The 17631-nt window shown below is 39.9% G+C and overlaps 1 protein-coding gene across 1 annotated transcript; it reads left to right on the plus strand.

The window, feature by feature from the left end:
- Positions 1-4331: 4331 nt before the first annotated feature.
- On the plus strand, positions 4332-17546 carry emp2 (epithelial membrane protein 2). Its single transcript, XM_022756977.1, has 5 exons — positions 4332-4494; positions 13208-13536; positions 13627-13735; positions 13817-13957; positions 14343-17546. The coding sequence occupies exons 2-5, from the start codon at positions 13459-13461 to the stop codon at positions 14510-14512; spliced, it is 498 nt and encodes a 165-aa protein (XP_022612698.1). The 5' UTR covers positions 4332-4494; positions 13208-13458; the 3' UTR covers positions 14513-17546.
- Positions 17547-17631: the final 85 nt, after the last annotated feature.

A 17631-nucleotide genomic window follows, 5' to 3' on the forward strand; every position in this document is an offset into this window, starting at 1 on the left:
AAATGTTTCAAAAATCAATGAGATGTAGAAATTACTTTGTCCTGAAAGTAAAGGACACGTCTTTCTGATCTTTTTTGTAAAACACAACCTAATATTAATGCATTATTCTGCGTAATAATATAAAATATTCGAAAGAACCAGCAATAGATACCAATACAACGGATAATAAAGTTTTAAATTTTGGTTCATGTTGTACCACTTTGAGCAGGGAGATGCCATTTCTGGGTGAAACAATCTTTTTTTTTTATTATTGGACAACACACAGAATAATTTTTCATTCAGATAATTGGAAGAAAAGTTTGAGGATTCTGGAAATGCATTCAGAACAGCAAATGTTGGTAAATAACATCATGAGTATTTTCAAAGATTGCTGTGTATTGATTTTTTGGAAAATCTGGTGCTTATGTCTTATCTTGACTACATGAGATGCACAAACTGGGACTAGGATAAGAAGAATATCTGTTGCAACCATAACCATCCATCATTTAGTGATTTGCTTTTCACACCACTACATTTATTTGTCAATGATTACTTTATTAGCTGGTTTGCAGATTTGAAGATTTTACATCCAGTGTTAGTTAAAGTTTTTAAAATGGCTCTCAGCTACACCATAAAAATGTTACTCTGTTATATTATTTCTCTCTAATATGATAATACAGCACCCTGGAGGAGGGCAGTTTGCATAATTAGCCCCTTTCTCTGGTAATAGTGATTGCGTACTTAAGTGAAATTTTGACAAGAGTAATGGAGTATTTTTAGGTCTGCAGACTTCCTCCACCATTGATAACGTTTAATGGGTGGATGTTGATTTGCAGCAGTTGGGGTCTCTTCCGCTGTTATTATGCAATATTCTTCGTTTCTGGGTCAAATAAAGGGAAAATATGTCCAACACGCTGTGTTATTTTGAGATTTTGGTGTAATTCCTCTTTTGACGAGAGAAAAGCTCCCACTTATGTTGTTTGCTCGTGAACATTCATAATATATACACAGAAACACTTCTTCGTATACAACTTTGTGTTCATGAACTACAGAGAACAAAGTGTGGCTTCATACAGAATTATCTCTGCAGGAATGTCTTAAATGTGAAAACTATATACGGAAAAGCACAAGGCAGCAATGTCCTATTTCTGCCTCAGGTGAGCTAATACACAATCCTACAAAGCCTCAATATGGAGTTACTGGGTGGTGATGTGTACACCTTTAGTTTCCACCTATAGATCTGTACCAATAGCAGGTAACTGATATGTGTCGACAGTGACGTAGTGTAGTGTGTGTGTGTGTGCGTGTGTGTGTGTGTATTTGTGTGTGTGGATCTTTACTGTTTGCTGTGTGTTTACCTGTGTGGTGGATACCCGACACTTGACACCTGGCAAAGAGGTTATACCTGTTCCCACCACTCCTGTGTTTGTGTGTGAGAGAGAGAGTGTATTGGGTGAGAGTGGTGGCAGGGGGGAGAGGAGCTAAGGATGATGGGATTCAGTGTTGTTTAAACAGGCACCAGCTGTGGGCCTACGTGTCTGTGTGTTTGTGCTGTTACGTGCATCAGTGCTGCAGCAGGCTGACGCACAGGTGACAGACAAAATAAAGCACACAACAGCAGTGGTTTTGTGGTGTTGTTCTCCAAATGCTCATAAAAATCCAGGATATAAACATCTAGATGGGAGACAGAAAAATGCAAGACAAGGTGTGTTTGAGTTGATGTCTACTGGCATCGATGACTGCTAGCAAGGGCAAAAAAAGCAGAGTGAATAACAGAGAGAATCCATTGTATTAAGTGTTAGAATGCAGTATCGTCAGCTCAACATACAGATTTCATTCAGTCCTCCTCCTGCCTGCACAGCTCATTATGGGTGTCTAAGACCATATATATTATGTGATACCTCTAATAGATGTGTATGAGAGTGTGCACACTGCATGTGTGTGCAAATGTGAACGAGGGCAAATATTCTGACAGCAATTTGTGGTCTAACGAGAATTTTTGACCCTGGTAACCTGCCATTTGTACACAGCAACATGAGCAGAAGCTTTTTAAAAGAATCCTAATAACCTTCCCTCCTGCTGTCTGCTATGAGAACATATAAAGAACATGTGAGATTCTGGACATCAAGTCCGGTGTCCTTTTTTTCAGGGGCCATCTATTTAAGTAGATATTAGCCTGACGCTTCTATGTTTCATTTTCCTTCTTGATTCTATACCATTATGGCACTTGAACTAGGCAGCCCAATGCCATCTGGCTGGCCGACATGCCACTCTTGCTTCACTTTTTGATTGATTGATTTGATTTGATTCATCAGGCTAAACTATTCACACTCATTCTTGGTGGCAGTCCCGTGTTGTGGCTACCAGGAAAATGCAAAGAATTATAATGCTGCACAAGCCTTGACAATGCCCTCTTCATTACCTCATGCCAGTTGTAACTAACCATTTCCATATGACCTTACAAAAGAGTCCTATCCAGTCACAGTGGTAAGCTCGGACCAGTACAGAGGACAAAGAGCCTGATGTCCTGAGGGCACAATGTAAACTTAGTCAGGTATAAAACTGGTCACAGCAAACGTTGGCATGTTCAATAATTGTTGATGTTTCATTTAAGTGTTGATTTTTCAGTTATCAGTTATTTGCAAATGGCAAGCCTTGATGTGGAAGTTATTTGCCAATTGAGCCCCAGAGCTGATATGCCTCTAGAGAAGGGTGTGGCATTGTATAAACACAGGCTTTTTAAACCCTCAGCTGTAAATTAATACAAACATTTATGCAACAACACTGGGAACACTAAAAAAATTACTCAATGTTCTTTATGCTAGGAGGATAGTTGTTAGAGTAGGACCATTCTTGGGGTATTAGGGGTATCAATCTTCTCATGTAATTCTTAACAAATAGCAAATAAGCATATTTCCTAAAATGTCAAAATATCCGTATAACTAATTCCAATGTTGCAGAGCAATACAAAAACATAGAATGTAGTCGAAAACCACATAGATCATGCACCAAAAAAAACAAAAAAAACAATATAAATCTGTGATGTCTCAGAGATGAGACCAAATGCATGTTGTAAAGTGTGGAGTTCTCTCTGGCCAAATATGCTCTGTATAAGAATGACTGTAGAAACCACCATAAATAAAATGTAGTGCAATAGCTGGTTGACAGGACAGAGGGTAGCACTTTAACTGCAGAAGAGCAGGGAGATGGAAGCAGAGGAGGGACAGTAACTCTCTCTCTCTCGTATGTTGATCAGTGACCGCTCAACCTTTTCATCAATGCTTTGTAACCACATGGCATCCAAGGAGTGGTGTGCAACCCAAACTATATCAGCAGAAAATTCGAATGTGGCAGCGCTGCCCATCCTATTCTGGGAGGTGCAGAAACACAACAGCTGTGAAAAAGGAGCATTCCCAGGTGAATAAGAATAGGGTAGAATTCAAATAGAAGAGTCAAGGGTTATACAAACACAGGAAAGTTACTACTCCAACACTTTGATCTGTGATATGAAAGAAAACGTAAAAAAAAAAAAAAAAAAAGCGTCCAGACTCCAGCAGGGAAACTATGTGTAAAGTGACACTAGTGTAAAGCAAATAGTGTGAGAGGATTTTAAAGTGATGACAAGTATGCACATACAGTGTGCATGAGTGTGAGATTGCAGAGAAAAAAATGTACAAAACCTGCTCATATTCATTGTTCATTTTCACCTCTCCATCTCTCCTTTCTCTACATTCCCTCCCTTGCTTCCCTTGCTCTTCTCCTGTCCCCATTTTCGGCATTTGTTCCACTCTGCATGCCTTACCCTTCTTGACTTTTCATCCCTTTTTATCTTTTTAATTTCCTTCTGTCTCCCACTCCGTCTGATCCCTGCCGTTTGTTTTCTTTTCTCATTTTCAGTCTGTCTGCCATGTGAGGAAACAGACTTTTAAACCTCCCCTCTGACTCCCATGATGATTTTTTTTATGGACACTTTTCCCGCCGAGCTTTAAACCAGCCTTATCATGTCACTTCTACACACAGACACACACGTTTGTGCTTCTATTTTTGTGAGGACCCTCATTGACATAATTCCCTAGGTCCTTAACCTAACGATAACTTAAACCTATTTCTACCCACGAACCTAAAACAGCCCTTTGAAGTACCGACTGGCTATAATGTCCACAAAACGACTGTGTAGCTAAAGTTTATCCACTCAAACATATAAAAGCGTACACACATGCGCGCGCGCACACACGCGCACACACACACACAGACACACACACGCTCGCGCACTCCCAAACCACACCCAGCTCCGCCCCTCGAGCCCTCCCATGCGCGCTCACGACAGCCGGGCCCGAGAACGTGCGCTTCTAACTTTTTATTTTGGTGCTGCTAGTAAGACCTCCAGCTCCTGTTGTGTCACGTTTGCAGGTTGTTATCTTGCAATACTTTTTCAATATATATTATCCCGTAACTTCACTTAGTCCCACAGTCACAACTGGAGCTCAACACAGCTTCCTTCTTGGTCCAAATCCGGTGAGTAGACTCAGTATTTTTAGTTTGCATATTGTTTGAATGCTACACGGAACTTTCTGTATGGGATTCATGTCCCATTCAAATCCAGTCTGGTTGTGAGGTGACTCTTTAATATAACAATAATACTTTTTTATTGACTTTTTATTGAAAGTTTTTTTGTGGTGATTTTATCTGTCCTAGTTTCCCACTAGCTATCATAAAAATATTGCCAAGATTTTAATTTTAATCAGTGCTGTGTCAGGACATTTGTATCTCTTTGAAAATGAGTACAAGTTTATGGAATTTTATAGTAATTTATCAAAGAATAGTTTTCAGGAACCTTTGCTGCCGTTCTTTCTCCTATGGGTATTTTTACACAGATCATAACTCAGCTTCTGGCTCTAAGTTTGAGAAGCTGGAAATGAAAGGGGCGTTGTCAGTCACCAGTGTGTGTGTGTGCGCGTGTGTGTGTGTGTGTGTGTGTGTGTGTGTGTGTGTGTATGTGTTTCTGTGTGTATGTGAGTTAAATTTATTTGTCTGTCTGAAAAGTCTGAAGGGAAGATAATTGGTCATTTTTTCCAGTGAACACAGGAAATGTGTCCATGTGTGTGTCTCATTGGGACTTCAAGTATATCTGCTGTATTATTCATTAGTCACTTTGTAGCCTGTCTGTAAGCCTGCCAATATGGTAACACTAAATTCACATGATATTCCAATGGATTTTACTTTGTTAGTTTGATGTAATCTTTGCTCCCTGGTGTGTGTTTTTTTTGTATTGTAGTTTTGAGTAATTTCATGGTAGGATTATATTAAGATGAACAGGATCAGATTATCGTTTAAAACCGTCCAGGTCCCATGAAGGTACATTATTTGTACTATAACACTGAATACAATTGCCTCAATCTTAAATTGTTGAATGAGTTGCATTTTAAGTTTTGTTGAGGCAGTTGATTATGGCTACAGTCTCCTTTCATAGGGTGCGCCCCCTTGTGGTTGAAAACAACAAGAAGTTGTCCTGGTTTTTGACACTGGACTGCAGAGGTGGAGACAATGTATAAATTGTCTGATGATTACAAGGAATCTGAGGGAGGATAAAGTCTGTGGAGAGCCACAGAAAAATTAAATGTCAGATGAAATGGGAAGGTCACGTTATGAATCTACATCAATGTATTAGAAACTAATTTGCATCCCCCTGTGGACATGCACTTCTAAACTGTTGGACAGAATGCATGGAAAAAGGTCAGGGATGGATGAAAAGATGATAGAACAAAGATGAAAGATGAAACCTGAATTTCCTATAGCAAATAGCAACATGCTTTAGGAAACTAGTGCTGAACATGAAAGACTAATCATCTCCAACACATGTTGTTTTTGTGATGCTGGTGGTTTGAATCTACAAGAGAAACTGTATGTAAACCGGAAATGAAAAACAAAACATTCCATCAACTCTAAGTGTGAAAGGTCAAACAAACATTATATTTTATTCAAAATAACTGGTTATTAAATAATAACTGGAGAAAAAGGATGACTTTTGATGGAAACTGTTGCCCATTCAAATACTGTTGTTGCCATGACAGGAAGTAGTCTCTGGGGTGCAGTCGATGACGCATTACTGGTCCTAAGAAAGTAATTCACAGTAAAGGTGTTGTGTTTGTTGTAGCAAGAAGTAGCAAAGCTCCATAAGTATTTGGACGGTGCTGCATGTTTTGTTCTTTGCCTTCTTGGTACTGTTTTGATGTGATGTGACAGAAGGCCCGCGAGTGCCAGTGCTAATTCGAAGGTATGTTCAGTCATACCGCATGCAGCGGCAGGAGAGAGGTTTGTGATACTTGATAGGAGGAGGATTAGTCGTGGGGTTAGTGGGAAGTTTTAAAAGGTACTGACAGATGAAAACTATCAAGGAGCAAGTGTGAAGTGACTGAGGGTCGAATAGACAAAAGGAGGAGAATGGGGGGGGGATGATAAACAGAGGAGGATGGAGATATGAGCAGAGTTTTCCCTTTTACTCCTCAATCAGGTGTTCCTCGACTTCTTTCTGCTTGTGGGAGTCATTACTGAGCTCTGTCACATTAGGAATGTGTGTAAATACATACACACACACACACACACACACACACACCTAAAAACGATGTTAGTACCCAACATGAAAGAATTTCAGTGTCAGCGGGAAGTATTTTAACCCAGCAGGAAAACAGTGGTGTGCATTTGTTTGTGTGTGTGTGTGTGTATTTGTCCATTTTCTAGGTCCATTTTCTTTTCTTATTCCTTGAGGAGGCATGTTGTACACACACACCCACATCCACATACACCGTATGCCTTTGCAACCATGTAGGCTTCATTGTTTAGAACAATGTCTGCTGTGTGGACTCTCCATTTTCTCTTAGTATTCAACAGAATTCAACATAGTTAAAATATTTTATTTTTCAGCCTCAAGGCAGCCACTGTTTTATAACTTTATATGAACAATGCAGATGGACTCATAGATTTATGAGTTATGAGTTAAAATATCTAGAAAATGTTGTGATGTTAGGCTTGTGTTGTCGGTAATAAAACATACGCCTTAATTAAACTATTAAATCTGTAACAAAAGTGCTGTTGCCAGTTTGGGCTGTGAATGCATCATTTGTTTGGATTCCACCTTCCACCGCCTTCCACTTCCACTTCCACTTTTCTTCGATACAGTTGCTGTATTGCACTGTTGCTCCATGTTGTGTTTCCCCAGCTGCTCCTATTGGCTGTGATTGTAGGATGAAAAAGCTTTTGTTTGTCGGTTTCACCTCCTGCCCGTCATTACATGCTAAATATTAGCATCTTAACATGCAGACTGAAGAATATAGGTACAATAAAGTCAACGTCAAGTCATAAGCACACAAAGTACAGCAGGGTCTGAAAGCTCAGACTAAAGAAATGAAAAAGACAGAATGCAGAGCTGAAGCTGTCAAGACTAAGATGTTGTAAAAAGTACTGTTGTAAGTATTATTACTGTAACAACAGTTCTGTGTCAGTTTTTGGGCTCGAACCTCCAATGAGTTAGCGTAAGCTTCGTCCCATAATGAGATGGACTAGCCTCACAGACACAAACACTGCTGAGTGTTCGCAATTTACTGTTTGCGTCCATGCACCAAATTCAGTCTGAAGAGGCTGCTTTTCTTGTCTGCGTATGAAGGAGTCTTGGAAATGCGACAGCCATGTTGCCCGTTGTGATGAGCAATATATGGTGTAGAAATGTGGCCCATCCTCCGGTGATACCCCTCGGGCCTAACTGTAAATGCTTTGCTTTGCTCGTAGTAACAATGTGCAAATAGCAAAGTTATCTCAGCATCTTTGATCCAGTTTTGCTTCCTGCCTCTCAACTGCTGGCTAGCTTGTGTCTGAGTATAGGCAGACAGTTACTGTCTATAAAAATGTCAAGAATTATAGCTGTCTCATTGGGCAATCTGGTTATATTTATGATTCTGTATTTGCTTCATGACCACTTGGATAACTGCTCATATATGCTAAAAACCAAACTGTGTGTGCGAATCTGTGTACACTTGTGCTTGTGTATATCTGTTGAATGTTTTGTGTGCTCTTCCTAAACAAAGCTTTGTTTGGTCACTATGGCTTCGCTCCAGGGAAGATGTGCCTTTTGTGTGTTCTCTAAAAATAAACTGTAGCTCGGCAATTGTTGTTGTGTACACACACATTTGCAAACACCGCAAGTTACCACAAATAAAGGCAATTTACATACTATGCCATGGCTGGGAAAACAAAAAGTGAAAATGAGCATGAGGCTTCATTCTTGACCATGGACTGAACTCAACTCCTAACTCAAGGTGTGCTTGCTAGCTTTTTCAATCTGACCTCCGGGCATCATCAGTTGATGATGTTTGTTTAGTTTTATGGATATAGCTAAGTGTCAACACTTGACATATCGAAAAACTAATGGGACAGATTGGACAGATTTATGAGCTGTTATTGCAAACTGTAGCTTCTATTACCATGACTTCTATCAAAATGCAGCTCTCAATACTGAGTATCCCCATACAGTGAATCCCAACAAGTATTCCAAATTGAAGGTTTTGATGAGAGGAAATTTTGCATTTCAGTCTCAACTGTACGACCTCATAAGGGGCCAGACGGCACCACTGGAAGCCTTCTTGCCTTTTCCCCTCAGTTTTTCCATGGTCAAAGAGAGAGAGAGAGAGAGAGACAGACAGAGATACAGAGAAAGAGAGAGTGGGACAGTGAGAGAGATGGGGGAGTGAGATTCGGAGGCCCAGTTAAGTCTGTGGCTTTGTGTTTTATGAAAAGAGTAAAAAAAGGACGTTAAAAGTCAGCATTTTCCATCAGGCAAGGGAATCAGTCAGCACACACACACATGCATACACTTGCACTCTTGCACCGAGTCCCCCAGCCTCCTATTATAAGGCTGAGTGGAGAGGAGGAATGGCAGCATTTGTGCCTGTTTGTCAGTGTGTGTGTGTGTGTGTGTGTGTGTGCGTGTGTCAGGCGAGGTGGATGGAGTCTGACAGAATTTGTCAGCCTACCTTTGTGATTACACAAAACTACAGTACACTTGTTAGTGTTCCTTTCTTGTATTTGTATCCACTCAGTGCCAGAGTTTCCAAAAGTCAAACATAAAGGAAAACTGTGAAATCAAGTACAAGGAAAACAGGATAATATGCTTACAGCATTGACATGGCATGTGCTGTACTGCTGGATGAAAAGAACGGCATCAGTTTTGGTATCTTTCCTTTTTGCTACTAAAGTAGAAACTTTCCATAGTCACTGTTCTGTGTTGAGTGGGTTCATAAACCTAAAACCCCTGAAACCAGATATAAACCCACTTTGTATAGCTCGAAAAACATTTGCTTACAGTGAAAATAAGACGTTGCAAAAACCTACTACTTTAGAGTTTCTGTATTTCACCTTTTCCTTCTCTATTTACCTATGCCTAGATTTACCTGTTTTTGGCTAGATATCAGCGCATGGGTTTTCAGCATGACCTCAGTGATGAATGGTGGATACAGGATTTTGACTAATTTGATTTATGAAGACTTTTGTCCACTTGTTTTGCTGAATGACACCGCAGCTGAGGGAAATACCCCTCAGTGTATGCTTCTGTCAATCATGACAGATAAGGCGTGAAGATCTGTGAAATATCAATGTTATGCATACCAGAGTAGCGGGGCTAATGTATACAGCATGCATGTGGATATGTGCGTGTGTGTGTGTGTTTGCCTGCAGCTGTTGCATGGTGTCACAGGTGGGTATCAGTGCTTTCACACTTTACTATCAGCGTTGAGTGAAACCTCTGCAAAGCAACACCATTCCCAAGGATCCCTGGGGAATATGGAGCTCTGCATTTAGGTTAATGTGTGTGTGTTTGTTTGTCAGTTTGTTGAAAGGGGTTGTGTGTTGAATGACAGAGAAAGAGAGAGAGAGAGATGAATGGAAAATGGTGAGATTCGTAATGGATTAATGCTTGGTTTATTGAACTTAGACATATTAGTGGACATATACAAAGAAATTTTTGTCACTTAAAAGAGGGACATGATAAATAATGGCAATAAGTATAATAAACAATTAAGCATAGCTGCAGTTTTTGTCTAATTACAGTTGGGTAGTAAATCCTATCTTTTTATTGCTTCTAAAGTGATAAATCTTTTACAACACAAACACACACAAAGTGGCATGCATGCATATCATTTACACAAACAGTAAACAGTCGTCTGCTGTCTACATTGTTTGAATTAACTTTAGTCCTCTGAACTGTGTCTGACAGTCTCTCATTTTATGTGAGCTACTTGGCAGGCTATATATTTGCGGTTTCGCGTACTCTGTATGTATGTGTGTGTACATCAGAGTATGTGTGTGAATGTGTGTGTGTTCTTTTACTCTCATGTTTTTGTTTTTCTCTCTTCCCTCCATTTCCCTCCAATGGGGTTCCCTTCTTTCACTCCTCCTCTCTTTACTGAGGCGAGAAAGCAGCTGCAGCCGGAATCAGATCCAGCTGTGTATGTGTGTGTTTGTGTGTACCTGTCTAGCAGATTATTTGCTGTGCCAAAGAATATTCCCGCAGGTCAGATTAGACTCAAATACCAAAGAGATGCATTGTCCTGGATGTAGTGAATTAAATTGTTTTTCTTTGGCTTGATTTGTCTGTCTGTCCAACTCTCGCTGCTTCATTTTCTCTCCTCTCTCTCCCTCCCTCTCTCTCTCTCTCTCTCTCCACTTTCATCGTTATACAAGGTCAAACCTGAAGTCTGATTGGCCACCTGAGAGACACAGTCATTATAATTTGTTATAATTGGCAGAATTTCTGGGAACTTAGCTTGAGTCCTGAAGCTGCAAAAGCTCTTACAACGTAGAGTGGCTACATATTCTGTATTGCTCTTGCAGATATCATAGAAAACCCAACAGTGAGTTTTGCATGGTAGTTTAGGATGCTGTATACAACTTACTGAAGTACTAAACTACCATATACAAACCAAATTGTATGTTGTCTTTTGTGATCATGTTTTTGCTATATCAAATGCCACCTTACATCAGTTTCAGATCCTCTTGCCCCATTCATGTTTTCATGTTTTTTTGGTCAAGTCTCAGGTGCAGGTTAAAGTGTGTGTTGCGAGGTCATTGTCTACTTCAGTTCCATTCTCAGAGCATTATGATTGGGAACAATTGGCTTGAAAAACTGCTACTGTTTACATTTCTGTCCGAACCCTAAAACCCGTATCTAATGAGTCAAAGTATGTAGCTTTCTTTTGATGTTTCCCCACCTTCATTTTACTATTTACCCCCATGTTCCCCCTTCCCCCAACTCAGACAGGGAGGGCCTATCCTCTGGCACACCCCACAGCCACATGCTCACACACAAAAACTGTGGCCTGCTTCCTGTCGGCGGGGAGAGGCTGTTTTTACTGTGACTCCATTTTGGCAGAGAGGGCTAATTCCTCTGCTGTCTGGCTCTGTGTATGTACTGTATGTGTGAGTGCCTGCACTCACATGTGCTTTTTAACATGCTTGTGTCTCTGCTTCATTAGCTTCAAAAGCGTTGGTGGGAGTTTAGTGTGTTTTCGTGCACATGTGTAATTTTATATTCCCACGGGATAGTTAGGCTGAGTTTGACGTGTACAGTGTAGACAGTGGGGCAGACTGCAAGTATGGTAGTATCAGAGATGTAGTCTGGGCTGTGCCGTCACATTAAGTTGTAAAACAGCCTTTAAAACGGTGTCGTAAAAGTGTTTGGTTGGAAATAAAGTGATAGATTCAGAATCCTGTCTTGTGTGATTATTTATAGCAGTATGAATGTTAAGCAGAATGATGCTGACAAAGCATTTTACATGCTGAGCAAAAATCTTTCCCAGATAAACACACACATGGCTTCCTGGATGTTTTTGCCATTTTTAATGGAATTTTCCCTTCGAAATAGTTCATAGTAGAATATATGAAGAAAAAGCAGCACACAAAGTAGAAGAAGGGGACATCCCTACAAAAAGGGTCAGGAAGCAGAAAATTACACAAATAAAATTCAGGTGTCAACAGATGATCATCTCTGAAGTGGAGGCCTGCATCTTTGTTATGACTGTCAACAGTGTTTTCTGAAGCCATACACCTCTGGGCATTTAGTTTTTAGTTTAGTTTGCTTTCTTACCAAGAACTAGTTTGTGTCATTATGCTACAAATGTCAAGGTGACAAAGGGATAAGCTGGTATTTGACACCACACCTGTCTTAGATGTCTACTCTCAGACATTTGGACATTTTCACACTGTGAAAACATTATGGGTTCATGTACAGTATGTAAACCTTAAGAAATTGTAGCCATGATGAAGGTCAAGAATGTATGATAAAATTTCTAGTTGAGAATTTCATCCTGCATCATTTTTAGTATCTCAATGCACCGGCAGTGCTGGTATCACTGGATGACACTGATTGCTAACGCAGCTATGCTATTGTATTTAGTTTCATCCTAGGACTGAAGGGAGCACAGCTGTAGACAGTTGACCCGCTGTTACTATCAGCAAGTCCTAGTCAGGATTAAGGCCTTCAATCACTGCAGAGTAAACGCCACACTCCCACATACTGTAACTGTGCATATACTCACACACACTCACAGTTTGGCACACGTGTATTGACACAACTTTGTCTCAGTGGCATTTGCTGTAATTTTAGGGACTTGGAGGCTACGAATATTTCTCTGGCTGTTTCATTAACCCTGCATTTTTCATGGTTGTTTGCATATGAACTCTCCTTGGATTACCTTCACCTAAGACTTATCTGAACATACTGTACACAACATACAGTGTGTGTATATGTATATGTGTAAATATGTGTATATATGTGTGTGTATATATATATATATATATATATACTGTATATGTATATAGTATACAGTATATGTATATAGTACACACACACACATTATTATTCTTATATTTCTTATCTGACACTTGTAAGGTAAATAAAAACATGCACAAATTCTAAATTGCAAATTTGTAAAATGGAACAGTGACTTTTTCTGTAGTATCATTTACATAAAGTGATTGCTGAAAGTGATTTTGATAAATATGAATATTCTTTCTGCAGTGTCTCATGAGTTGTGGGTCTCATGAGTCACATTTAGTAAGTAGGACATCTGCAATAGTTGTACCCGCATGCTTAATATAACGTGACGGCAAACAAGGCATTCAGCTTGTGTCAGCATTGCTTGTGTGTATTATTAAAGTGTTACATGTATGTTGCTTCCAACAGACTCCTTTCATGTGAGAGACTTTGATCCACCCCTGACTATCAACCTGCAAACCAGCCTGTCTGCCAACCAGCATAAACACATAGAAACTGTCAGTGAGCAGAACCACCACCCACCAAAAGCTGAAACTTACATTCCACACAATCAGCCAGTGAGAGATACGTACATCCGCTGAAGCAGCCTGCGAGACATCTAACTGGCCTGAGCAACGGGCAACAAGCAGCAGACAAGTTAGCCAAACAGACAGGCAGCCATGTTGATCATCTTAGCCTTCATTGTCCTCTTCCATCTGGCTACAGCCATCCTGCTCTTTGTTTCAACTATTCACAATGTGAGTATAAAGCAAGAGTGCACATACATCTGCATGGCAGCATTGGGCATTTTCATTGTTTTTACTATCTCTTGTCCCTCCCTGTTGTAGGCGTGGTGGGTGGTGTCACCACCTGGACGTGACATGATCTACACTGACCTGTGGTACTCCTGTAACGTCACATGCTTCCCTGTGGAGAACAGCCATACCGCTGATGCAGGTAAGACAGCTCTATTAAGCCTATGTGTGTGTGTAAGTTTGTGTTTCTGCATGTAACGCATCTTGTCCGCTTTCTCCTCAGCCTACCTGCAGGCGGTCCAGGCCACTATGATCCTGGCCTCCATCTTATGTTGCGTCAGCTTCTTCGTCTTCATCCTTCAGCTCTTCAGGATCAAACAGGGAGAGAGATTTGTTTTCACCGCTGTTATCCAGCTATTGGCCTGTGAGTGACACACACACACACACACACACACACACACACACACACACATTAAACTTTTCAATGCAGCTTTTGCCATTGTATTTAAAGTTTAAATTATTATTGAGTTGTTGTTTCTGTTATGCTATGGAACATGGTGTAAATGAATGATAATCCTTGCAGTGTCCAAATTGTGGCAAGATTTATGTCCACACATTTCTGAGGAAGTTTTGACAGTGATATTGATCTTGTCATCAAACTCTCTGTAAGAAATCAAATAGATGTGTTTCCCAAAATGTCAAAGGGGCCCCAACTAGCTGCAGGAGACATAACAGAACATTCAGACTTTGAATGATTGTCAACTACTGAGCGTAATTTCCATCCTCCTCCTCCTCTCTCCTTCTCCCAGCTCTATGTGTGATGGTCGCAGCGTCCATTTACACGGCTCAGAAAAACAGCTTTCATGTGCCAAGTCTTCAGGAAGGCTCCTACGGCTCTTCTTATGTCCTGGCCTGGATCTGCTTCCCCATGACTCTCATCAGCGGCCTCATGTACCTGGTGCTCAGGAAGCGCAAATAGATGTGACAGGCTTGATGCAAAAGCTCGCAAATATGCAAATGTATAAATAGGAACACTTGGACAAAAATGCATAAAGACATACACTTTTCCTCAACAAACATACCTACGCACATGCTCTTTCTAACCCTTAGATTTCATAATACCATTGGAGATCAGGAAATATCCCAGAAATGTCAAATCCATTTAACTTAAAGTCTCGTGTTCAGAGCCAGACACACTTTGTCCACCTTACAAACTCAAAACCCCAAATAATCACACACCCTTCTCCTTCCTGATGGTACATTGTTCTCACCAAATGTGGTAAGGATGCGTTAGGACTCCCCAGACTGCCAGTGTGTTCATTATGGGCTATATATTTGTTCCAAACAAGTGCCTCAGAAACATGGCTGACAGACCCACTGTCTATGTTTTCCCTTTTTTCATGCATGACAGCAACTCAAATATTTTTCTGTAAACATTTAAGGCGAGAATTACACCATGATTCACATTTGATTTGCAATGCCTGGTTTGAAAGGTGTCAGCTGACTTTTGCCAGCTAGATACACAGCGCTTAATAGGTTCATTTGCATAAAGCTGAGAACATGCACTCCATGCAAATGCGCTCATTCACTTATTGCTCTGCATAGAACATACATGACATGGCCAGCTGAGACTCTGGTGGTCCAGCTGAGATTGCTTTTGGTGAGAACATACTCTGACTGTCCTCTTCCCTCTCCTCCCCCTAGCCAACACATTGATTTATCTCTTGTCTCATTGTGTACTGATTCCCCTCCCACACCATTCATAGGAGCTTGTGTAAAATATCTAATCACAAAGGATAAAGGTTGAAGAAGAAAAGTGGGGAGGTTTGCCTCACTGGGACACAGCCCCTGGACTTTCCAAAGGGTCCATTCGTTTTTTGTGAAACTTTAGTCAACAGAATTTATTTTGTACATATTTGCTGTGTATGTATAGTTCAGGTAATTGCCAAAAACTTATTTCTAAGACTGAACTACAGTGGGGTCCGAAAGTGTGAGACCACATCTCAGACTTTTGGACCCCACTGTACGAGAAAAACAGAGAATCTTATGTTAACCATAGTATATAGGAAGTGTAGTGAAGCAGTAGGTGAGGTATAATATGTAGGATTTTAACCTGTTGTTTGTATTCTTATGTTACTGACTCGTATTTTATTGGTGAAAAAGGAACCAATGATGTGCTGTGATATTTGGGATTTAAAATGACAAAACAGAAACATGCAAACTTGAAGTAAGAATGAACATTTCTTTGTTATTATTGTGCCTTTTTTGTTCACAGCTTCACTGAAAAAAGACAAACACTATTTATTGTTTAAAACCACTGTTGTTTATTTTAGCATGTGACTGAGTGTGTATGAAATAATTCAGTCTTCCCTCTCTGGCCAAGCTACTGTTTATTTGGTCCATAACTCATACATTTCCAACACCCATATAGACGTATTACATTTAATGACAATAAATTCATTACTGTGTTGTACATGCCACCAATTCCAAGAATTACTTGTGGCCACAGCATTCATAGAGATAATGTTTGATTCCACATTAGACCTGCATAAACTGGTTTCACTTTCTTTTTTCTTGGTGTTGGTTTTGGGGTGACACAGTTAAGGGAGACCAGCGGGGTATTAATATGGTAGCTGCTAGGACCTGAAACAAAGGAAACAAGCACTGGGTTGTTAAGTGATAGAAATGTGTCCATGTTGGACAGACTTTGGACCACAGAGCCTGGTAACATACCAGCTCGTCAAAAATGAAGATTCAGGGAAGGGAAATGAAGAATTTGCTCTGCTATCTCAAGATGATACTTGATTGAGATTGTTATGTTTGTTGTTCTTGTTTGTTGTTTTTGTGAAGTTGTTATCTTAAAAGTGTTTCACTAAATAATAAGCCTCCTGTTTGCATGAAGTTTTTGTCCTTCAGCGAGTCCCTTTAACTTGAGATGAAAAGTAAGTTGTTGAAGTTCCATAGGCTGGAGAAGGAGATGTTTTTTTTTTTTTGTGAAATACAGTTTATTATAGATTATGTAAAATTTGGATTCATTCGACTTTGATGTTCTCAAAAACATTCTATATAATGAATAAACCAAGAACTTGAACATGAATTCTGTGCATGCTCTGTTGCAGATATTCAACAGAAATCACAGCTATCTGTCTTAAGAGTTGACTTATTAGAGCTACTCTTGATTTAGAGTTGGAAATGTTTTGTTATTGTTGTGCTTATTTTCCTGTAGTGTGTTTTATGTCAATGCAGATGAACTGTATCTTAGTCAATGTTGATCTATACAAATAACCAGACGGCCATACTGACAAATAATTATACAGCTTGTTGAAGCCAAAATTGTATTTATGGGGATTTTTTAAAAACATTTTTTGCAGTTAAAATATTTCAAATGCTTTCAAATGAAGTATTAATTACACATTGATTGAGAATCTCATGTTGTTTTACAGTGGAGACATGTTGAAAGTTTGCTTTAGGGCATAGGATTCATCCAAAAGTTTTTTTGTGAGATCTGACACAGGCTTATATGTCATGGCAAACGGGAGTGTTTCTGCTTGTTACAGACTCCTTTGCTTTTACTCTTTTAGGCAAATTCAATTACAGCATGCTATTTATTTTGGCCTCTGTTGCAGCATCAGTGGCAGCTTCTACAATCTGTACGAAATGACTGTCTTCATGTCTTCCAACTGAAATGTTTGTCTGCTATTGACACCCAGTGGACTGACAGAAAACTACACCACGTGTAGCTGTTATTTTTATAGCTTCAGGCTACAGAATAGACTCCTGCAAGCTTCTGCTGGTCACTCCTGCAAAGAATGAGCAGTTTCTGCTTGGTGAATCCTGCTGCTCTAATCTCAGAACCACAGATTGGGCAAACTACCAGCAGATTCAGGAACAAAGACTCATCTCCCCTGCAAAATATTTATTGGTGCTTATTTTTCTTGCCGTGTTCCCCACCCATCAGATGTAGATCTCAATAAATGTATTTTACAATGAATAAAATTTCTTTGTTTGTGCCAAATCTGTCACTGAGTCAGGTATCCATCTATAGTCATTATACACTGGTGTGCCTGCTTACCCTCTTCTCCTTACCTCCACTTTTCT

This window comes from Seriola dumerili, unplaced genomic scaffold (genome assembly GCF_002260705.1).
Source record: "Seriola dumerili isolate Sdu_G_001 unplaced genomic scaffold, Sdu_1.0 BDQW01000260.1, whole genome shotgun sequence".
NCBI lineage: Eukaryota > Metazoa > Chordata > Actinopteri > Carangiformes > Carangidae > Seriola > Seriola dumerili.

Coding starts and splice junctions, on each gene's coding strand:
- emp2 (XM_022756977.1), top strand. CDS start 13,459: ATGTTGATCATCTTAGCCTTCATTGTCCTCTTCCATCTGGCTACAGCC. Junction 13,537..13,626: donor TTGTTTCAACTATTCACAAT/GTGAGTATAAAG, acceptor TCCCTGTTGTAG/GCGTGGTGGGTGGTGTCACC. Junction 13,958..14,342: donor TGTTATCCAGCTATTGGCCT/GTGAGTGACACA, acceptor TCCTTCTCCCAG/CTCTATGTGTGATGGTCGCA.